Source organism: Phallusia mammillata, chromosome 6, assembly GCF_965637545.1.
Source record: "Phallusia mammillata chromosome 6, kaPhaMamm4.hap1.1, whole genome shotgun sequence".
Classification (NCBI taxonomy): Eukaryota; Metazoa; Chordata; class Ascidiacea; order Phlebobranchia; family Ascidiidae; genus Phallusia; species Phallusia mammillata.
In genome coordinates, this window is record NC_137257.1 from 4,234,375 (window position 1) to 4,258,434 (window position 24,060).

At 36.4% G+C, this 24,060-nt stretch overlaps 4 protein-coding genes and 1 long non-coding RNA gene across 5 annotated transcripts; 3 read left to right on the forward strand and 2 right to left on the reverse strand.

Annotated features, from left to right (window-relative positions):
* Window positions 1-1,671: 1,671 nt before the first annotated feature.
* On the forward strand, window positions 1,672-4,904 carry LOC145233350 (leucine-rich repeat transmembrane protein FLRT1-like). Its single transcript, XM_080098063.1, has one exon. The coding sequence runs from the start codon at window positions 2,807-2,809 to the stop codon at window positions 4,697-4,699; it is 1,893 nt and encodes a 630-aa protein (XP_079954189.1). The 5' UTR covers window positions 1,672-2,806; the 3' UTR covers window positions 4,700-4,904.
* A 745-nt stretch (window positions 4,905-5,649) lies between these two features.
* On the forward strand, window positions 5,650-6,339 carry LOC145233352 (uncharacterized). The gene is made up of 3 exons (XR_013861069.1): window positions 5,650-6,059; window positions 6,136-6,198; window positions 6,280-6,339. It is a non-coding gene; the product is annotated as an uncharacterized LOC145233352 (long non-coding RNA).
* Window positions 6,340-6,372: 33 nt separating this feature from the next.
* On the reverse strand, window positions 6,373-8,654 carry LOC145233351 (uncharacterized). Its single transcript, XM_080098064.1, has 3 exons — window positions 8,357-8,654; window positions 7,723-7,883; window positions 6,373-6,863 (listed from the first exon to the last, which is right to left on the reverse strand). Exons 1-3 carry the CDS (start codon window positions 8,578-8,580, stop codon window positions 6,619-6,621), a joined length of 630 nt encoding a protein of 209 aa, XP_079954190.1. The 5' UTR covers window positions 8,581-8,654; the 3' UTR covers window positions 6,373-6,618.
* Window positions 8,655-10,914: 2,260 nt separating this feature from the next.
* Window positions 10,915-14,053, forward strand: LOC145232612 (ras-related protein Rab-8A-like). The gene is made up of 7 exons (XM_080097273.1): window positions 10,915-11,194; window positions 11,277-11,337; window positions 11,697-11,835; window positions 12,380-12,469; window positions 12,663-12,728; window positions 13,075-13,125; window positions 13,199-14,053. The coding sequence occupies exons 1-7, from the start codon at window positions 11,059-11,061 to the stop codon at window positions 13,298-13,300; spliced, it is 645 nt and encodes a 214-aa protein (XP_079953399.1). The 5' UTR covers window positions 10,915-11,058; the 3' UTR covers window positions 13,301-14,053.
* Window positions 14,054-16,530: 2,477 nt separating this feature from the next.
* Window positions 16,531-23,471, reverse strand: LOC145232740 (AP-4 complex subunit epsilon-1-like). Its single transcript, XM_080097409.1, has 11 exons — window positions 22,735-23,471; window positions 21,425-21,640; window positions 21,216-21,366; window positions 20,989-21,098; window positions 20,571-20,721; window positions 20,313-20,477; window positions 19,829-19,914; window positions 19,678-19,767; window positions 19,082-19,228; window positions 17,947-18,021; window positions 16,531-17,809 (listed from the first exon to the last, which is right to left on the reverse strand). The coding sequence occupies exons 1-11, from the start codon at window positions 23,443-23,445 to the stop codon at window positions 17,246-17,248; spliced, it is 2,466 nt and encodes an 821-aa protein (XP_079953535.1). The 5' UTR covers window positions 23,446-23,471; the 3' UTR covers window positions 16,531-17,245.
* Between the last annotated feature and the right edge of the window lie 589 nt (window positions 23,472-24,060).

Below are 24,060 nucleotides of genomic sequence, written 5' to 3' on the forward strand. Positions count from 1 at the left end.
ATGAATATATCCGTACATAGTGTTCCAAAGATTGTATCAAATATCTATAAATTTTACACATTTTGTTTCAAGTCAAGACATTTATGCAACTTTCAAAAATGTTTTTACGCTGAAAAACTAGTCGTTTGATATATTTTTTATTCGTGACTTTGTGTATACAGAGCGCACGTGTTAGCCCTAATTACTGACAACCAATAATTTGTGTCGTAATTGTTACGTCACAGGCATCGAGCAGAGAACATCTGGGGGTGATTACGATTTGGCACTTTTCGGATCCAGCCATTGTCCAAGCTAATTGTCTGACAGCAGCAGGACTGTCACTGAAAACCGATACAGCTGAAATCTGCTAGGAAAAATGTTGTTGTTGTGCTTGAACAGTAAAAGGGCCAATTGCACCCTAGATAGTGCGAGTCAGTTTACACTACAGTGCTGCTTCGTTGAAATAATTTTATAAAAAGAGTCCTTCAAAATGTCAAAAAAGGATATTGGGCGTAGACAGAAAAAAAGTTGTATTTAGGGTCAAAACATATGAGAATACTTCACAGTAAGTGATGCGAAAATTGGGTGTACAGCTAATTTTAAAACAGGGCGCCAAAACAGAAATATATTTCTTTGTAATGTACCGACAAAACCGTCTCATTTTACAGCAATAACTGCCATTACATGCATGACCACCCAATCCGTCTATCCTACAAAAATCCTCTCAAGGCAAACCCGATTATTACGTATCAAAGTCGCGCGGTGGGGGGTTGTCGTATGACGTCATCGACGAATTATGTTTCGAGACGTCATAGATGATCGAGCACCCCTGACGCAAGCGCAATGAGTTCAAAAAATGCTCACTCGGCACATGCATGTACATATTTCGCTTATACAAGTGTTAGGGCCAATTTAGTGGTAAATCTTTTTCAAGTAAGTCAGTTCCCTTCGCCTAGTTTGTTTGGTTAGGGGAGAAAATTTAGGGCACAATGGTGGCGAAAACTCGTTCGTGTTGTCTCAACGAGCGCAGAGGCAAAAAAGGGAAGAAGGCGCCTTTATTGGACAACAATCATGGCAGTGTGATGAAACAGAACCCGTTGAAGAGCTTCACTGACTGCTGCTGTTTTTTGAAGGGTGCTGTGTCGGTGAGGTCAGGGCTTCTGAAGAACCAATGATTCGCTTAAGTCAACAAGAACTGAATAACTGCCAATACTTGGGTAGTAGATAGAGGGAGAAACGTGGTTGCTAGTTACAAAGTCGTTTTAATACTTCGTTTGCAGTTAGAGCGTATATTGACGAGGCCGTATAGTTTATATAGCCGTTCAGCCGTTTATACGTGATGGAGTGCAACAGTTAAATATTAGTTAGTATAGTTTGTGACAAATTGTTTGTGTTCTTTGGATTAAACAATTATTAAAAGCACGATTATGTCAGATCAGAAATAAACTTGACATTTTTGGGATATATAGGATCGCCATTTTACAAGACTGTTAGTTCCTTTTTATGATTTTTGTCATGAAATAATCTAATATTTTATCGTTAGGTACTTTATTCTTGTATTTTTATTTTGGTAAGATTTGCACCTTTTTTTATTTATAACTGCGATTTAATTTCACATTTGACAAACTTTTCAGAGTTACCGTTTAGTGTAAATCATTTCGTCACAATTATATAAATATGTTCAAAACTTTTGCGTAATATACTAGAACTAGTAATATACTAGAACTAAGAATGACTTCAGAAAAAAAATCCTATTGGGATTCGTCAGGACAAGCAAAGATATGATTGTATTCGCTGTCATCGAAGCAGAAAATCGATGAGAAAGTTATCAAATTGCGTTATTGGATATTTTCCGTGTTCTGTCCAGGGAGCAGCCAATCAATTCCCATGTTTTGCGTGACAATACCGTCTCAAGCGATTCGTAACTTTGCCAAATTACAAAACAAACAATGGCGCACGTTTCAAAAAATACTCCTTGTGATGTCACATCGATTATTATCTAAAAAGAGGCGTTTCTGTGACGTAATAGTGTCGTAGAATGAGTAAAACTCTCCTGGCTAAATGGACATAGGTGATATGGAGTTGTAGACTGATGCTATCTCTGACTAGTTTTGTTGGCATAACGTCAGTGGAGCAAACGGCCCGTTTGACATGTTGATTTTGCGTGTCCAGGGAGTAGAAAGACGAGATAGAAAAATTGTCAGACATCCAATGTCTGGTTTTTACTGCTCCGGCGTTCTGTGCGGTAAAAAGTGTGCTGAAAGATTGGTTTTGATGTTAGACTATCAAATTCATAGCTCAAAGCAATTTGGGATTCCATATTAAATTTAATGTCTTGCGCGAACCGGAAAACTTCAAATGGTGTGGATTGGCATTTGCGCCAAAACAAAACTTTTTACCTTGAAGTGGTTAAGGTTTTCTTTACGTACTTCTGAAGTTTATTGGTTATCCTTAATGGATAAATTTTATTTCTGAGCATACTGTGAAAGTTTTTTACGAATTTATAATTTACCGTTTATTCAGTAAGTTGATACATATCATTACTGTCAAAAAAATGTATTTGCGCAGTGTCATGCATAACTGGTTTAAACAGTTGGTCCGTATATCTGTGACCATAAATAAGTACATGTAATTGTCAAATTGGCCATTTTGGCGGCAGTTTAATCAATAAACAGAACAACCCCGGGAATTACAGTGAATCTGGCGGCATTTTTAAGTTTATTTTGCCGGGTAACGTTTCAATATTCTTCGTTTATTCCAACTAATCAGCTGTATTATCTTTTGCAGAAATTATATTTATTAAACACAAAAATTCAAACTGTTCGCCATGACGCGACAGTGGCTGCTGCTTATTTTCACATTTGCTACATTCATTATGACGTCAAAATGCTGTCCGCGCGAATGTCGCTGCGACTCGCGAAGGAAAACGGTTTATTGTCACGAAAAGAACCTCACTACCTTGCCGCTTTGGATACCGAGTGACACCAAAGTGCTTCTACTGCAACGGAACAATATCGGAAACAGTCCTGAACTTGAAGCCGGTCTGAAAGAGCTGGTTAACCTTGAGAAACTTGACCTACACAACAACAAACTGACGTCATTTCCGTGTGGTCTTCCCTCCTCACTGACATATTTGTCACTCAGCAATAACATGCTTAAGTACATCGGTAAAGACGCACTCAAGGGGTTAGGCAACCTACAAAACCTTAACCTCGACGGCAACAACCTTACAAATGAGGGAATGTCTCAGGTCAAGTTTGATGACGTGTCGAGCCTTGACGAGCTTGTTTTGTCGTCCAACGAGATGACCTCACTTCCGGATGCTTTGCCCGCAAGCCTTAAGAGCCTTCGTGTTGACCACAACAAACTTGACGTTATCGATTCAGGGTCATTTTCGGGGAATTCCCAGCTTATCACCCTGGACGCAAGTTGGAATCAACTGGACGTCGGGGGCCTTAAGGGACTGTCCCTTCTACAAAATTTGCGCACCCTGGACCTCAGCCGCAACAAAGTGAGCAATATTCCTTCGGATTTGCCAGAAAACATTACAGACTTGTTACTGTCCTTCAATAGCATTCAGTATGTCTTCGCCTCGGCTGGAACGTTTGGAAAAATACCTCACGGGGACTTGCAGGGTTTTCCACAGCTCCAGAACTTGGACTTGTCGTCGAACCAGCTGCGCAGTGTAGAGTCAGGGGCCTTTGCAAACCTGCCTATTACAGCATCAGTAGAAATACACGACAACCCTTGGAGATGCGACTGTAACTTGGTTTACCTCAAAACCTGGTTCACCCATACAACATCAGTGGTTGCTAGTGGCAACATTAGATGCTCCACCCCCTACTCGTTTAGTGATGTCACATTGGCTAGTATCGATGTGGAAGCCCTCCAGTGTACACGCTCTTCGTACGCCTTCATGCTTAGTGACATCACTGACTCTGACGTCACAATTGATTACGCGGCGACCAGAGAACCACCCTACGTCACTTTCACGGTCATGTACGGCGAGATGTTGTGTCAAAGTTGTGAAATCGAAAGTGAAGACAACTCGCGACTCTCTACCGCCGCTATGTGGATGGAGGATTATACCATTTTGCCGATTTCGCCAGGTGTCGCCAAAGAGATCACGGGACTGCAACCAAGCACGCGTTACGCTGTGTGTATTGTTGCCTCATATCAACACCCCGATAGGATTGGTATTGAACAGTGTGATGACTTCATGACTGCAAACGTCACTGCCACCACGTCACCGCTTCCAATCAATACGTCAGCAATTCCAATCTGGGTCTACGCGATGACGGGAGTTTTAGCGCTTCTAGTGGTCATAGCATTGGTGCTGATTGTTGTCTGGAAAATGAAATCTCGAACACCGGAAACAAGGAGCTACACGCAACAACCCATTCCTCAACAGTATCTTCCCAATTTTCTGATCACACAAGATCCTATGACGTCACAAGGTCGTTCGCTGCAGAACGCGAACAAAGAGTTTGACGTCACGCTTATGGTGCGTCGCGATCTGCCGCATCACCACAGCGACAGTTGCTATAGCGACAGCCACGACGAAACCACGTCAACAATTCACACCGGCACCGGGACAATGACGTCACGCACGAGTCATCACATTTACGAACATCTTACGTCACCTAGTGACCAACTTTTGCCTTCTGACGTCATGCCACCAACTATTCCAGTCGCTGGCGCGACGACAATGATTGTTTGACAATAATGCATTTTTTCGTTCCATTCATGTTCAAGAGATTATTCAAAGTCGTCCGATCATTATTTGTGACGTCATTATGATAATTGTGACATATTTTTTTGTTTGTTTTGTTGTATCCGTATTTTTTTACTATTCGTTCGTATATGCGACTGGCTGGTCCAGCAAATCTCTCTTCAGCAAAAAAAGCTTTTTAAAAAAAAAGTAACACGTGTGAATTGTTTTCAACGAAAGGCTTGTGCAGAAACACAAATGAGATTAGAAAAGTTGTTTTAAACTTCTCAACCTCTTCAGTAATAAAGTCAAGTTCAAAAATGCGTCACAACCCGAATAAAATCAACATGACTAGTGAACAAACAAATAAAACACACTAGTACACGAAACAACTTAATATTTACTTCATAGTTTGCTGCAACCTTATTTGGTTAATTGAGCATTCATAGCAGTTTAATTTAATCGGCCCAGAAATACTAAGGTGGGTTCACAATGGTCAGAAAAACTTTAGCAAACGTGAATTAAACTTAACCCGTAAAAGTGCAAGTAAAAGACAAATTTTAATATGGATCAGCTCAATTGTGTGTTTTTTGTTTCCAACAGTGAAACTTTCACTATTTACCACCTGGTGAACTTAAAGCTTCGTTTGTGCTTTTTTGGCAGTGAGATACTGATGCATTACACAGTTTTTATGCCTAAAAAGAATCAGAAATTGCGTAAATGCAGTTTAACATGTATGAAAAGATATAAAAAAACGATATAAGATATACTCAAACTCAACATAAAGATATACTAATGTATAAAAAGTTATATTCTCAATCACATTAAAAACATGTAGATGGAAGAGGTTATAGTAAGAACTAAGCGCTTGCATATATTATACCAGTGGTTCTCAAGCTCGGTTTTCGGGGCCACATGCGGCTCCCAACTACTTATTTTGCGGCTTTCACCAGACCTCAGAAAACCACCAAACATTGCTGTAAGATTTCTTGCCTCTAGCGGCGCAAACTGTTATGTACGGGTGCCAGGGAGATCGTCCTGGTATTGCTATTGTCGCAACAATGACTTTGTGACGTAAAATCCATTGTGGTGCGATTACCTTGTGCGAGACCGCATGGTTATTAGTTTATTAGTGTCTGTGATGTGCTGAACGCATGAAAGTGAGTTGTGATAGCTAAGTAACGACATTCTGATTCTATTTGAAACAGAAATTTTACTGCAAATGTGCAAAAGTTGTACCTAAGTAAATTGGACCTGTGAACTTTGCGCTGAGCATTGGAATATTGTGACCCGATTAATTTACTGTGGGCAAGATTCGGCGTACATCGATCTGTGCGAGGAAGTGACTTGGTTGCATTGCTGTACGCCGGTGTGTTTTAATGTAATAGCCTGTATCTTGGTGTGTTTTTATATGTTTTACTCATTACGCCTTACGATATTTACAGTGTGAAAACCGTAATCTGTGATTTCCAACTGGGAAGTCTAATGCCTGGACCGATCAAAGTTTGGTACGTTATCTGTTTCTCTCCTGTAAATGCGTTTGTCGTTGTTCCTCGTTCTGACTTTTACTAGTGTTGTTATATTTGCAGAAAACCGCGTTTATTGCGCGCGTCATTCATCTTGGTCGAAATAAAATTCTGTTGCTCGCACTGGTAGCTTGTCCAGGCGCTGCACTGAAGGTGCGACGCTACAATTGCTATTTTAGCTTTCAAAGTCATCTTCTTTAGTGATTTTCTCAAGGTTTCGTTTGTTTTTGCGGCTCCCTACACACTTAAAAAATACCATTTGGCCCCGACAATAAAAAAGTTTGAGAACCACTGTATTATACCAAGAAAAAAAGTTTCCACAAAACATGTACTGTTTGTACTGTTTAACACTGCATAATATAACAAGCCAACAATACAACCTGCTGAAAAACAAGCTTTCTTTTAAATAAAAACAAAATAATCGCCCGTTACGCGTGGACGCACAAAGACATGCACGTGACTAAATGCGATCGTCTTATCTTTGTCCGGAGTCTCGAAAATCGCAATGTCATATTTATCACTGGGAAAAAGTTCACCAATAATCTTCTTTATTCGGGGAATACCCAACTCTTTTAAAGACCAGATAATATAGTCTGTAATGCCGTCCTCGATGTGGTACGTAAAGTCGTTTTTAAGCACAGTATATTCTGCAAAAATGATGCAAACTGATATGATGCAAATGAAGAACAAGTTTTTAGGTTGATTATATTATTATTATTATTATTATATATATTGTTATTATTATTTTTTTTTCACGGGGTTCGAACCCAGGAACCTCCCGGGGACGAATACCGATCAGGGTTTTTGTGTCTGTATATGGGTCAGAACCTCAGAGCAACCCTAATAGCCTTGCGCCACCTACCGGAAATTAGCAAACCTGGCTATTGTGAGTTCTCAAGTTAGTGGCTCCACTAGGAATTTGGGCTCGTTTAATAGCGGTAACGCAGCCAAAGTATGGAGGTCGAAAGGGAAATGCGCTTTGTCGTTTTAAACACACCATAGAACTACGTAACAACAAGTCGGTTTTGAGAACAGCTCTGTGGATTATGCTTCAACTCGTCAAGCGAATTTTAAAAAGATTGCCAAAGTCTTATAACCAGGGTTGCTATACCGTCCTCATTTCTAAGATTTGTCCTTATTTTTGACTGGAGTCCTTATTTTGTCTTATTTTCAACAATTACTAGTCAAATCCCTGCTACAAGTAAAAGTAAACCGAGACCCGGCCTGTTGTGAGATGCACTTTTAGTATTTTCTACGAACAACGAGTTGCTGGAACAGATTGTTTCTGGCCAAAATATTGCAAATGATATGTCATGGCTCGTATCAATGCAAACATTTGTTCAAAAACGTTTGTTTCGTTTCGCATACAAATTTAATTTTTCGGTTGTCCATATTTTTGGTTTCAAGTCGATGGCAACCCTGCTTATAACCCCGATGTTTCTTCACATGTTCAGCATTATAGAAACACATTGCAAAAAAAGTAAAATATCCACAAGACAAATTTACCTTTGCATGTTTTCGTAGTGTTGACGTACTTAGTATTGCTTTGAGGTAAAACAGAGTACGCGCATCCAAGCATAGCATGCTTGCAGTAACTTAACATTGAATCCCATTCCAATAACTTTTGTTGCTTGTGTTTTTGGTAAGTAAATGTAACTCCAAGATTTCTACACAAAGTATTTTCCTGAAACGACGTCTTTGAAAACAAATTAATGCTAATACTTTTTATTACATCTAATTCATATTTGGCAATGTGGTCCTTTTCCCAATTATGCTAGTTTCTCAATTTAAACTTACAATAACAATAGCGATTGTTGAAACGTCAAGCTATAGAAAAATTGTATCATTCGATGGTACCTTTATTGTTGTTTTGTTTTTTTCGAATATCTAAACGTCATAAATAGGATTGTCTAGTCACAAAGTTAAGTATATATAATCGATTTAAGAACATTATAGTCAATGTACCGCACAAAATACGATAAACAAAATTCTCAGAGGCGAGATATGGGCTTGGTGATTGACTTTAGTGGAAAACAACACCAAAAAGGTGAAGAACTACTGCTATAGAACGTACGTATTACTGTAAGGTGTCTGGCAGTTTTGTATTAAATTAATTTCCAAGCCCTATGAATCAGAATACCTTTTATTATGACTAAGCCCTTTGCCAACAACATGAATGATTTCAGCCCATTTATATCTTGTATAGGTAACATCTTCCAAAATTTTCTGTAACATTTTTTTGTCTTCTCGACTCGAAACTAGAGCAAAATTCGGACATTGGATGTCGACGTCATAAACAAGTGATGACGTCACTGTAGTGCAGTTGAAAATCAGAAGAAAACCTAAAGTTGCGAAAATCCGCATACTGTGTCAAGAAAAGTATGCAAAAAAATAACCAAAACTTATTTGTCAAAAATACAATTATGCGTTTTGTTTCGTATTGCTGGACAAACCCTATATGTTGTAGCATGAAACTGGAGCCAGGCAGAAAAAAATGTATCAATATTGGCATTTAAACTCGGAAATTGACATTTCCTGTGGCTTACTGCCAATCGAATGGAAAGGGCGTTTATTGTAGGGTAGCCCCAACTAAAACGAATGTAAAAAGCCTGTGTATAGCTTGTGTCCTATAACACAATTGCTCGTTAGTCTATATACGTGCAGTTCAAACACAATCAAATTTTGAAATGTTCAATTATACTTTTTCTTGATCCCACAGAAAGCAATAAATGTATGTGTTAAAGGCAAAAGACGTTTTTAGGTAACAAACACACAAAAAAGAAATTTTAAATACATAATAAGCAACTGCCTTTTGTCTGAACTTTTTTTCAACTCAAGTCATATCCAGACCTAAAATTTGGTGAAATGTGAAATCAAGACCGAATCAAGCACGTTTTTGTTCAAACTTTCAGTAAATTCAGTAAACATGTTTGTCAAATCTAAAACAATTCTTATTTGCATACAGGCAGTTATAGTTTTCTGGTGCAACAATACCAGTGAATCTATCTGTATGAAATCTACCAAGATCATTATAGTACTTTACTTTATATTTCAATATGCATATAGCTATAGTAAAACCTACCAAACAGAACATACATATACAACTGCCTACTAAACTTATCTATTTGCTTTCGAAGCTGTATAAAACCAATTATCTCACGATTGTTTAAACTGTTTCCGTTTGGCCTACATTTTTACAAGTGACTTGAAAAGTCTTAAGTGAGACACACCAATATTTGAAAAAACTAATTGCGTGACCGAGTTTGTCGATAACGAGCTACAAATCGTGATACAAAGTGACACACACGATTATTGACAATGAATCATTGCATTATTTTTGGTGCTTCGTAAAACACAGCAAGTTGATTTGACTTCGATTCAAGTTATGTTGTGTTTTTGCTTTTTAAGTCTTGGCGTTTATTGAATTATTTCTTTGCTTTAATATATATATACATATATTTGAAAAGATTCACAAATAACTTCGTTTCAAGTTACAAAATGTCTGTAACAAAGATCATGTTTGTTCCACATCTTTCACAAACACAAAATATTTGGTAATTTCTAATTTGCCCGCAGTTATTAGTGGTGCCTTGTTGGTTGTGTTTTTTTTTTGTAAATTATGTTCACTATTTTTAAAGTTTTTTTAATTCGGGGATTCCCCAGTGGATTCAATAACTCATTCATGCAGTCTGATGTGGTTATTTGGGCGACCCTTTTTCATAAACGTATAAAATGAAAATACAGTGAACCTCTTCATCCGGTTAATACGGACCCGTTTGGGCCAAAACATTTGTCCGGATTAAACAGGGATCGGGAAACATCAAATCCGGCTTAGCCGAGTTTTACTGTTCTCCAATGTAGGCTACGTATATAATATATATATATATATATATGTCTATAGACACCGCTTTCGGTTCAACTGAAATTCAAAACGTAATGAAATTAAAGATTAACACACGGACACTATATTCCCAAGCCAATGGATCTTACCCTGGGGGTTATGCTCGCCAGAAAAGAAGATTTTTTTTTAAATTTCGGAGGACAATCAGATTTTTTGGTTCAGTAACATCATATTTCTGTGAGATCATGCAATTTAAATTTTTAATAAAGAAGTAAGCGAAAGCCGGTTGGTTTTCTGTGTTTTTTTGCAGCGCATTGCGCATTCTAAGAAAGATAGGGTACGTGAACAAAGAAATTTGAGGTTCTAAAGTTAAACAGATGTCTTGTCATGCATATAGCAGCATTTTCGTAAAGCTAAAATCTTAAGATGACTCAAAACAAATAAAACACACTTTTTTCGGTAGTACATCAATAGACGTAAAAAACAAACAAAATCGAAACAAATATACGAACGTGTTTCAAATTTATACCGGCAATTAAATAAATCATTGGCCAGAATGCCACCGTGGATAATGAGTTAGTCGAGTATCTTTGCACACATCAAATAGTCGTAAAACGAAGATTTTAAAGTTAATGCAAATCCAGTTGACATTTTTACTGCAGACAATAACCATGCTGTAGTTGTTTATGATATAAATTCATGGCTCAATAAACTTTGTTCCGCTACAGGCTACAGAAAAGTGCCAACTTTGAGAAATGCGAAACCAAAACAACGGGTTTCTGTTGTTAAACAAAACAAGAAATTACTCTGTTGAAAAAGCTTGTAATATTTAACTTTCATTCTATTGTCGATGTACAAGTTACCTTAACTATTTATTCCTAGTGAAATTGTGTTAGAAGCGATGCATGACGTATAAAAATAGCCCTGTAATTTTTGATATTTTGGTAAAATTGTGAGAACTTTCTCTACATTCTGCAAAAATACTACAATTTCCTGGGAATATGTCTAGCGGTGGTGGAAAAACATATGACTATCTTTTCAAGTTACTCTTAATTGGAGATAGTGGCGTTGGGAAGACATGTGTGTTGTTTCGTTTTTCCGAAGATCATTTTAATTCAACATTTATTTCAACGATCGGTAAGTTTTCTTATAATTTTCCTTCAGAAAAAAATACCTAATGGCTTTTGAAGAAAATATCAACCATGCTTGTTTATTGCAGGAATTGATTTTAAAATTCGAACCATTGATTTGGATGAGAAGAAAGTAAAGTTACAGATATGGTATGTTGGAAATGAACATTGTATTGTGCGGAGAAAACAAGTGTGATTACTGTATTCATTGTGTTGTCTATGTTGTGGGGCAACCAACACTTCATTCGTGTTTATCACTAATTGTAAAATTTGCATGTGTAAAATGTGCACGTGTAAATAAATATGACTACATATTTTGACAATCAAGCACTAAGGAAACAGACTTAAAAATGAAAAGAACAAATATAGCATGAAAAAAATTTTCATTCTGTAATGTCAAAAATGCGACAAAACTACAAACAGTAATGTGGTAGCCCGAAACGGGTTAGAAAAATATATCAGAGTTTCATCAAATTCCAGTAGCAGTAAAATGGTGTTTCTGTGTTTAGGGACACTGCTGGCCAGGAAAGATTTCGAACTATCACAACTGCTTATTACCGCGGTGCGATGGGGATTATGTTGGTTTATGATATTACCAATGAAAAATCATTTGACAATATCAAAAACTGGATTCGTAACATTGAAGAAGTAAGTAACACTGTCCAGTATTTTGATCGCCTGTCAAATTTGCTTCTTTATTGCAAAACTTTGATATGAAACCGGGATGGCTGCATACGAATTTTAACCAAAATGTCTATTAACCATAAACATATTATCAAAGGTTTACAATCAAGGGTAACTTAAGGGGTACTTTAACATGAATACAAGTAATCAAAATCAGTGAGAGACCAAGTTAAGAACTTCATTTGTAAACTCAATTAACTAATGTGTATTGTTTACACTTAATAGGTTTTGGAACACTATATACGGATCTGTTCATAAGTTTGATGGTGAAAATAATGGCCCAAATAGACGTAAAAAGCGACATGCTTTATTGTTCAAACGTCTTGGCAAATGCTCATGCCATCATCAGTGATATGAAGGCCACATCAGTTACACCCGTTTGGGCCGTTATTTTCACCATTAAACTTAATGGGTTTTGTTGTTCCAAGTAAGAAACGAATGAAAAGGGTATTGAAATAAGCATTTTGCATACTAAAAGTTTTAAATAACCTCAATTATATGTTTTTAGCATGCTTCAGCAGATGTGGAGAAAATGATTTTGGGAAACAAGTGTGACATGACTGAAAAGCGCACTGTCTCAAAAGAAAGGGGGGAAAGGGTATGTTGAAAACCTTTTTATGCAACAAGTTTTTTTTGTATTTTTAAGTTTTGTGTTTTCATAACTTAAAACAGTATGGCTGAGTAAGCCAGTTCCCAAGTTTTGTAATAATATTTCTCAGAAAAAATAGCTTTGGTACTGTTTTGAATTACATGTGGTGCTGCAAATTCATGTTTTGTTTTTTAAATTTTAGTTGGCAATCGAATATGGAATCAAGTTTATGGAAACAAGTGCAAAAGCCTCACAAAATGTAGATGAGGTTGGTACTAAGATTCTAAATACCAATAAATGTGTGGTCGTGCAAGTTCTATGCCCCACACATTTGTTGTACATAGTGGTTGGTGTAAGCTCACAAACTGATGACTCTTTAAATGCAAAGTATTATTGAACTTTGATACAATGGCACATGAGTATTTAATTGCTAAGACGGTCATAGACTATTTGTTGTAGTGTAGCATTTGCAGACCTAACAGAAATTTTAGGCAATTAAGCACTATGACCCCAAAAAAACATTTTTGTGTCTTGAAGGGTTGATATACCCAAGATTAATAAGACATTGACTTACACAGAGGTCCCCATTTTATTTTACTTCTTTTTTTATTTAGGCATTCTTTACTATGGCAAGGGACATCAAATCAAAAATGGACCAGAAACTGGTAAGTCATCTTAACCAAAATATAACATGTAATATATGTTTTATAACTTTCATTCACAAATAACTTTTTGCAGGCAAATGTCCCTGGAAACAGTGCTGGAAACACCACAATAACAGTTAAATCAGGTGACAAGAAAAGTGGTAACCTTTTTAGTAGGTGGTGTACACTACTGTGACAAACTCTTCCTTCTTCGTATTATGAATCGGCAAACCAATGGGTGATGTATGCAAATAATGCAGTTGCTTTCATTTTCAGCCGTCCTTTCTCTGATGCAGAGGTTATTTTAGATCATGCATTTTTATTCTTGTTAGAAAACGTGGCCTCTGAATGTTAAAAGCCCTATAAAGCATTTTTCAGTTTCTAAGTCACTATACTGCCTTACTATTAGAGTGTGTAATTTAATCGTTATCAAACAATATATATACCTGTGTATCTTTTCTGTGTTAGCATGCTTAACAAGCAATAAATAGGTACTGTTTAATGCTAGGCAAAGCAGAAAATAGTGCATAAAATGTACTAGGAACAACAATAACCTATTGAATGGTTTCCATCTATAAGTGATGTATGTAAATTAAGTGAAACACATATTGTGTCACCCATTATAGCAGTGTTATATTCACATTTAGTTAAATAGTTGTGCTTTATATAATTATCTTTGCTTTTGCCACGCATTTAGGCCTGACAATGGCCCTTTGGAAACTTAAAAATGTTATTTTTGTGTAATATGCCTTTGTAATTGTAAAATTAAGCCATTGCCATGAAAAAGTTTCTCAGAATTTGTGCTGAACTTTTAATTTGTAAGCAATCTACTGCAATTGTTGCTTACATTTAGTACAATGTTTACCTGATTGCACAAAACAAGTCCCTTGTTTTCCTGTAATTAATTGATGTTTTCACTTTTTGTATTCATATAAAACATCACCTTCGCCATGATGTGTTAAATTGTTACAGAAATGTTTTAGTTATGCTTGGTGGTTTAGTTTTAGGTGCAAGTGTTTTTGCTTGGTGATAGAAACATAGGGACAAATTTGCAGTTGGTCTTTTTTGGAAAAGATAGGAAAAAAACGAAAGAATATTTTAAGACAGCCAAAGCTCTAAAAAAATATGTTACTAGAATTTAGTGTAACCATTATACGTTCAAATTGGCAAAACTAAGAAATAAAAATGCCACCAATAGTACCCACAATAAATTGGAAACAAAACTATTTTAAGACAGCAAAAGCTACAATAGAATACATTGCTACCCGTTGTTATAGCAGTGGACCTTTATGTAACCAATATTGGTTCGAAGTTACAAAACTAAGAGCTGATTTTGAGGCCTTGTTTGGGTAGAAATACCATTACAGTTGTCACACTAAATTGAAAACAAAACAACCATGGAAACAAACAGTCCTTAGGTCACACAAAGGGAATGAGCAGTGCTATAAGCATTTCCGTGTTAGAAGGAAACCGATATATCTTGTGCCAAGCATTTCTGCCAGCTGCGGGGGTTAAAACGAAGACATCACTCAATTTGCATGTTTTAACTTGACAAATGAGAACAGACGTTTTACTGAACGGAAGCTGGTCCAAAGTCTGTGACGTTTGGAACGTGCCTGCGTGGCGACCGTTTTTACCAGCCGGGCCAAGTTTTTTAGTTCCTGCAGGGATTTTACCACATGTAAAATTATGTCAAAACGGAAAACTTCCAAAGCAACCGAATACCCGCAAAAACAATCATCAGTGTTATAACACAATGCTTGGTGATTGTTTTACTGCATTTGTGTTCTTTCACCAAGCGAAATAAACTCAACTCGTGCTCAATGGAGTTGTAAATGGCCTTATTGAGCCTGAACCCGAAATTACAATTCAAAAACCCGACCCGAAACTGTTATTAAACAATGCCCGAAAGTTGGTGAAATTGTGTTAATCCAGCAAATTTTATTCAAATTTAGCACTATAACCACAGAAGCCCGGTTCGACTTATAACTCTGCTTAATCATGACGCTTAATTGTTATTGGTCCCCACATAAATTGGAAAACTGATGCAACTAGACTCAAAAGTTGGCGTACACACCGATGTGAGGATCTACAAACCTTGACAAAGGTGAGTGTTGTCCGAAGAAATATACGGTTTTCAAGTGATTCGTAAAAAAAAATTAAGGCGTGTATAGTTTAATATTTTAAAGACCCAAGATGAACGCAACGCAGCCACATTTGTAGTCCTGTAGTTTCCACACGGCTCAATTAATCTCAGGGAGTCGAACCGGAACTGAACCCGAACCCGCGAACAGGTTTGAGCGGTTAATTTCATTAAACCCGAACCGAACCCGAACCGCCAATTACGATTTTCTAAAAACCCGAACCGGAGTTGAACCCTATATTTTGTTTGGCGTTGGACCCGAACCGGAACTGAACCAGTAAAAAATGCAGTCTGTTTTATATTTTGTGATTTTTTTTCAAAACAGCGCACTGAAGAATACGCGAGATAACACTTAGGGCGTGTCAAAAATAACAGTGCACGGTCAAAAATCTTGTGGGGTTTGATAAGGCCAGGAAGATGATAGGTAGAATTAAATTGAAACGAATGAAAATTTGAACCGGTTTAAAAACCGCAAACCGGTTCGGACCGGATAGTTTGCCCAAACCGGAACAAAACCCGAACCCGAAAATATTCATTTTTAAAAACCTGAACCGAACCCGAACCCTTAAAAACAAAACGAAGTGAACCCGAACCGAACCTGAACCCGTATGACAAGCGGTTCGACTCCCTGATTAATCTTGTGTTTTACTACATACTGTAAAAAACACCGCATTTCTTATTAATTGGTAAATAAATAAACTATAGGCCTACATCGTTATTGTAACTCCTTTTCATACCCATAGAACTAAATACGGCCTATAATGCGTAAACATACCTCGCTTAAATAGTGGATGAAAACAAACCCACACACCAAGATGTCACGCTTGTTTGTAAGTAACAATTAATGAATTCCAGCCCAGGTTGCAGCGTAGGATTTGCAACCCACCGCACCTTAGACGTTTATAAACTAGCCAAACAACGGTTTTGACCAGTGTTTACCCATAGTAATGGAATTCATTACTACATTTAGCTATTATTATTAAATTCATACATTGTTTTCCTTTTCGGCTTGATAACTGACATATGTGACTGAATAGGCCTAATTCTCATAAGTTGGGATTCTGTAATTTCTATGTTCCTCAAACCAGATTAGAAACCAACCTCTTCAAAGCGTAAAAAATGTCCAGAGAGGACACAATACGATAAGAGGTTTGACACAAAACTCGGCGAGCCAAGTGGCGTAAGGGCAGTGGTTCTTAACCGGTTTCAGGTCACGGACAACCAGTTCAATTAAATGAATAACGTGGACCAGTCCAATAATATGTAAGGATAAAGAAAGCATCCACACCAAGCATTGACTTGAATATATTGCTTCAATAAAAAATTCGAGGAGTGATATCAAACAACTGACAGCTAATAATAAATAGCCAATAACTTGATAAGCTTTTTTCGTACTGAATATTTAATATGTTATGTGCAACAATTTTCAGTTCGTAACCAAATATAATTAACGTCCTGTGGACCATCCAAAAACTCATCATGGAACACCAGTGCTCCATGAACCAACAGTTAAAATCCACTGACACAGTTGCTTGTTGACTGCAATTAAGTTCAACCTATTCGTTTCCACTGGGTTGGAGCCTGCCCAGACAGAAACCAAGTGGTCGAGATCGGGTTAGAACCAACAACCTTGTGAACACAATAGGGTTATGATAACCACCCGGCCACAACCGCTCTTTTGTAACCGAGGATAACAATGAAGCAAAACGCAATATTCGATTTTCGTTTCAATTCTATAGGCCCGTCTCACGAAATTTTATGAAATCAGCGAACCGGTTAGCGTTAATGGTTAAGACTTTTTGTAACAGCACTGGCTGAAAATATGATAGAACTTTTGTGAGAACCGACTGACAAAAATTGGAATCCCACCACCGGATATCACACATGACACATCTGTCTTAAGCACTATACTTGCCTGAAGACTTACTGTACCGTATTTAAATGATACCGTCGTGCATATAGCACAACTAAAACACCTGTTTAATGAACTTTTAGTTATCACCCATTGGCCTTCGGATAACGAAACGGGCTCGCAGTGTCGGTGACGTCACTATCGCTCTGTGATGTCATAAGCATGTCGTTCATCATGTCAAGCATAGCGCGGTCTTCTTTTGAGGATTCGTCGATGACTGAAAGGTTTTGGAGCGCTTCATTTAACGTTGGAGGCGTACTGGATGACCCTGCTGAACTCGTAACTGGAAACAGTGAAGATACAAGATCGCTGCTTGAGGTTACAGGTTTTAAAGTTGTGCTCTCTTGGCGACCTGAAAAACCCTGCTTACTCCAAACCTTTTCAGGCTGGTCACTTGTGGAAATAGATTTGCTCAGGAAGCTTTCTTGCATTATATCTTTCTTCTGAGGAAGTGCAGAGGCAAGAAACGATGTAGCTGATTTAATTTGGGCTTCTTTTTGACTTACTGATATAGTGAGAGGTTTTGTGGTCTCTTTAGTGAATGGAACATCAAGTGAAAATTGTGTTTCAACATTTTGGCATTGTTCCTTTGATTCTGATATGAATTTATCCAAAAAACTCATCTTGGAATCGAACTGTAAAAAAGAAAACTAAAATTTTTGTGCTAGATCACATGGTACATGGTTGGGTAACATGAACATTACTTACATTTTCCAAGTAAGACCTGATTTAAATTGCAAGGTAACAATTGGAAAGACTATTAGATATATGATACTGAGTTACTTACTTCTGTTTTATGCATATCAGCTATTGTTTTGAGAAATTTTTGATTTTGGAGAAACAGTTGCAGTTCATGCAATCTCTGCAAAGAAAATTTGTTTGATTAAGACAAAATAAATCAAAATGTGATTCTTTAACACACAATTAAAATTGCAACGGAATTAGTTTTCAAAAACCCCTACAACAAAGTTTGCGTTAAATCTTTGATCAAATGTCAAAACATTTCCAAAACCATAGTTTCTTCAACAAGTATGCACATCTTTCCCATACTAGGCTCAATCATTGTTCATAATGAGTAGCATAACGCCCAAGTTTTTTATGTTTCAAATCAGCTCTGTAGCTAATCACTCTCTTTCCGTGGATATTTTGTAGGTGTTGAATAAAGTACCAAAAGCTTTTGATCAATCAAGCTAACTTCCCTATTTTATAACAATGTTATCTCAGATACATTTTGCAAAAAAGCTACAAACAGTGTATACGATTTCCACCTATAACAGTGGTTCTCAACCGGGGGTCCGCAAAGCGTTTTCAGGGGGTCCGCGACAACTTCCTAATTTTGCAGACAACGATATTGAATTGATAAAGCGCTATTTAAAAAATATGTCTCAGCGTTTTAAAATAGCATGAAACTTGTTTAAAATCGTTCTTCTTATGCGTCAAACCAAAATGCATTGTGACATTTAAACCCCATTGTGATGCAACAGGGGTAAATTTTCAGTGGCAAACAACGTCACATCACAATGTAATGGCTTTTTATAACTTAGTTCCGATGTCGCAGCCCATTTAAAATGATTGAAATTTTGGTCCTGGACCAAACGTGGTTGGTATATTCTGCACCTTTTTTGGGTTGCTTAATAAAAAAGGACAAAAAATACCAAAACCTCCAAAGGGGTCCGCGATTAGCTTGACAGTATCAAAAGGGGTCCGCAAAGGCAAAAAGGTTGAGAACCACTGATCTATAAGGTCTCATCAATGCAGCTTATGATGAGAGATGGCTGTATGAGCTAACATAGCCACCTTACAGCACTCCAGTTGATTGGGTGCAACAGGCTGAAAACCATGCCTCACCAAACCTGTTTGATGTCACATCTATGCATAAACCACACATTTTGCAACCAAGTCAAGTTGATGTTTGCACTGACCTGTTGCACAACAGTCGAATTTATTGCAAATTCACCAGCAACATTACAAATCAGTGCTAAAAGATTTTCATCAGTTGCAGGACAGATTGCACAAAGTTTTGTCACAGTGAGGATCATAGAAATCAAACATTCTTCATAGTCTTTTTCCTAAACAATCACATCATATGAAATAACATTATTCACAGTACCTTATTTTAAATCAGAAAAACCTAAACTTTTTAAAAATAATCGATTACCACTTGTTATTATAAATTTGCCTCTGCTTGTTTAACACACTCTGAACCAGCAATTTCTCAACTAGGTTTTATTAAACAACATGTTACAAAGTTAAGCAATTGTTTGTGCACATTCACTGAATTTGATTCATGTTTTGTTGTGACATTGAAATGACCAACTGTCCAAACATTAGAAAGATATGCTGTACATTTATTTTTTTACACTGGTTGTTTCTTATGACATGCAAATTTTGAATGGTTGGTGCAAGGGTAAACTTTAAAGAAACACTGAACTATTTAATTTGGACATCCAAGACTTTGTACACCATTTATGCAAATTAAGCGACCTGATAAAAATAATATACAAATCACTTTACCCACCTTGTCAAGTGCAGAGCATAATTTCAAAACAACATCAATCAAGAGTTTTATGTCAGTACCATTACAGTGATTAGCAAGAAAGCACAGTTCCTGTTGGAAAATAAGGTTATTAGAAATTGAATGATTGCAAAACATGTATTGATTAACATACCCAAGTTACAACACGAAAGTGCAAGGAAGAAAGCTTTTTAAATCCAATGCATCTTTGCAATTCCAACTGAAGTACGTCTTCACTCGCTACACAAACCAATTATTTGAGGCAATACTTTTTTGACATTTGCAAAGAAAAAATTTACCAATTTAGGTTTTTCAAAACTGGCTTATTACATCAAAAAGCATATATGTGATAGCGGTACAGACAATATCAGTTAATTGCATAACCGATTTGGCAAGCTTTTTTATGCAAGTAACCAGATTATGCAATAATCCAGACAGTTTTTTCTGAACAAGTAGATACAATTGGGGTTAACAATCTCTATGTGATTAAACAGAGTATGCAACTAACAGATTTGTCTGTAAAAAAATGAAACCAAAAGTATCAATTTTTAAGGAAGTACAAAAATAAAATGTTTGAAAAAGCAACTTGCATAGAAATGTTAAAAATATCTAAATGTCAATAATGATAGTATTATTACCTTTGGAAACACAAGCAACTATATGATCAAAAATTGCAGGGGAAGCATTAGTGTCAGCAGCTGCCAAAATCAAGTGAAAAGTTTCTAACTTCCAATCATCACTTTTAGCAAATGTGGAAGATATTGTTAAAGTGCAAAACATGTCCATAAAATAACCGATATGCACTTAGTTAGTTAAAAGTGTTCTTATATTACAACTTTTAATATGAAACCACATGAAAAAATATGAAAATTACAAAAAAAAGTTTGAAATTTAAAAAGGATATTTTTCAACCAATTTGGAAACTTTTTCACTTGAAGTTGAAATAAATGAACTTGGCCAGTGAGATTTGCTCAGCCGACTTATCATGTGTTGTGAGACCACTTTGAAGTTCTCTGCATTCATCAAAGTTTCCAGTAGGATCAATGTCTATTGTTGTAAATTACGAATGTAACCACTATTGCATTCTTTAGAGCCTAATATAAACAAAAAAACTGAAAGCAAGGTACAAAGGATAAAATTCAAAAGCATCGCATTTTGAAGAGGGTTTTCGAAACTGCTTATTTTAAATAACTTCACACTTCCATTGCAGAAACTTAAAATATCCAAAGTTGAAAGAGGTAAGAAAGATAACATTATCATACAATTTGTTTAAAAATTTCAAAATTCAAAAAAACAAAACTTAATTTTATGAACCTGTTTTTGAATTGACAAATCTGCATGATTTAAGCAAAGCACTATTTTATCCTGGTATGAGCTGCATAGTTTGGGGTCAATCGATGACATCTTTGTCAGTAAATTGAGTCCTACAAAATGGGACATAAACAATGATAATAAACAAAATGTCACAAGCAAACATTAAACAACATTAACTTGCACATTTTATACCAGATAAATTTATTAATAAATTTACTATATTTTACCTGCAACCAGATAATTAGCTTGTTTAGAGTGCATAAAAGTAGATAAATGTGAACAGGCATGTTGAAAAATTGGGTCAGTTGGTGGAAAGAGATGTAAAATTGCATTAATACACTGATAAGCCAGCGCAAATGCAATTACATGACTTGACATCTAAAAACCAAAAATCAGTTAAAATCCAGGTACTTTTTTTTGCAACTTAAATACTAACCTGACTTCTGTTAAGAATGTTTTGAAAAATATCAGCTAGGTCTTTGAGTTGTTGTTCGTTAATATTTAGGTGTGATAACATTTCTACGATGCGAATTTGGATCCATGGAGCAGAAATTCCATGCCTGGTCATTGAGATGGGCATGTTGCCATTGACAACTTGTTTCAAAATAAACAACAGTTTGTCAACCAGTTTTGGAAAATCCTCTGGCTTTTTCTAAGAAATACAACATAACATGTTAACAAATACACATTTGAGCTAGTTTTAAAAAAAAATTGTAACATCAGTGCATATTAATATTTTAGATCTGGTTTTTTTTGATTTGATATTTGGCTTAGCATAACTACTATTGGATTCAATAAAAATAAAAACATTATAACTATATGAAGTTGAAAGATATTTTGTCAAAAAAAACAGCTATATAACAAGGGTGGTACTAAACACAGCATGATACCACTTTATCGCATATTTTCAAAGACAAGAAATACATAAAAAATAATATTTTGGGGACTTAAGAAAGTGCTTTTGGCGCTGTTCATGTCAGGTGAGCGTTTGCTATGAAAACAACAATTTACTCTAGTCTCAAACATCCTATGGGGGGCTTATTAGTGATGAGACGATACCAGGTTTTGAAGCGAGTACCGAGTACTTGTACAGAGTAAGTATAGTGTTGTACTTAGTTGTATATCACTGGCTAAATTATTTGCCATGGTCGGGGTACAGGCGTGCACACACACATGCCGAAAAATGTAATCACCATGTGATAGCAAAAAATATATACGTAACTTGGTGGAACTTTTTCCTAATTTTGTGCTGTCCGAAGCAAATATTGGCCAAAAGTTGCCCGTATTCTTATGGTGTAAATCGGCCATCGGTACTCGCATGTTGGTATCGAAAACTGAGACAAAATATTTCGATACCGAGTACGAGTATCGATACCACTGAAATCGTTCGATACCATCGCTACCGAGTACCAGGTACTTGTCCCATCACTAGGGCTTATAATCTACAAGTAGACTATATAGTGTTTCAACCAGTTCTCAAACTCGGTTTTCGGGGCCGCATGCGGCTCCCAACTACTTATTTTGCGGCTCGCACCAGACCTCAGAAAACCACCAAACATTGCTATTTTAGCTTTCAAAGTCATCTTCTTTAGTGATTTTATCAAGGTTTCGTTTTTTTGCGGCTCCCTGCACACTTAAAAAAAACCATTTGGCTCCGACAATAAAAAAGTTTGAGAACCACTGGTTTTAACCCACTCCTTAGAAGTTAACAATAGTAAAATCAGCAAAAAACATTACTCAACATACCATGACAATATGTGACACATACGGCAGTGCAGCTGACATAACATCTGGGTCTCGATCTGCCAGAAGTAGTTTAACATGCTGCTTAGTATTCGTGACAAACTCAGGAGCAATACGCAACATAGTTTCCAGAGCAATTACTGACTGAACTTTCACAGCAGAAGAACTATGAGTCAATCTTTTTTCAACAATTGGAAACAAAACCGGTACAAGATCCACAAGAACTAAATGTGGAATAACCTGCAATGCTGCTCTTATAAGATGATTATCTTTGCTTGCAATGTCTTTTATCAGGGTATTCACTGCCAAATATGCAATGTCATTGGAACAACAGTTGACCAGCGATGATAGTCCGAGGTATCCGATTTTTTTGTCCTGTATCGATTTGACTTGTTCAATAAAAGTGATGACATGCTTTCCCATTGCTGAAATGGCATCTTTTACTTGAAGATTCCTAGCCCATTCAAGTTGACAACAAAATACAATAGCAATGAGATGTTTCCTTTTCTGTAAGGTGGATGAGACATGAAAAGTTCTGTTAATTTCGCTGATAAATTGGATAAGGACAGCGACTTCATTGTGATCATCTTTTGAAATTGCTTGGATTAGTTGCTTGAGGTCAAGGTTTGGTAAAATTTGTTTTCCTGTCACTGCATCAACTGCAATATTTAGGGTTTTTAGCATAATATCTGACATTCTGTCAGTTTTTATCATGTTTAACTCAAAAATACGAAAATACTGCTTCTGAAAAAAAGTTATTGTTTGGAAAACAAAATGGTAAAATTAATGTGCACTGTTAGGAAAGTAAGAAAGCAGATGTATTTTTTAAACATATCGTTTTAGCTTTACTTAAATAAACTTTTCTTAAAAATATTTCGCCTAAATTAATCAGCAATTCAACAGTAAACATTTCTGCAACAAAATTCATGTGGTGTCACGGGGAATTCCCTATTACCACATAGAAATCATTGTAAAAATTAAAATTACCAAAAAAATTAAAACCGAACACAAAACACCCAACGTTTATAAATTGCAATATGCAAGCGCTTGTTAATTTTGTTGTAATATAAAGTAAATGCACATTTCGTCCTCAGCAGGGTTAAATAAAGGCCTTTGGAATCAGGCCTAAAATTACTCAAGCTTAAAAAATGCTGAAATTGATTTTTTTAAATTCAAAATACTTTAGATACTAAGCTAAATACTTTCGGTAATGAATTTTAAAATTTGCACATGTGATACAAAGCACACTTTAAAGGTTTAAATCGTTCTGACTCGAACTCCACTCCTTAAAAAATTGCCGATTCTGATCAAAAACAAAGTTTTGTGCCC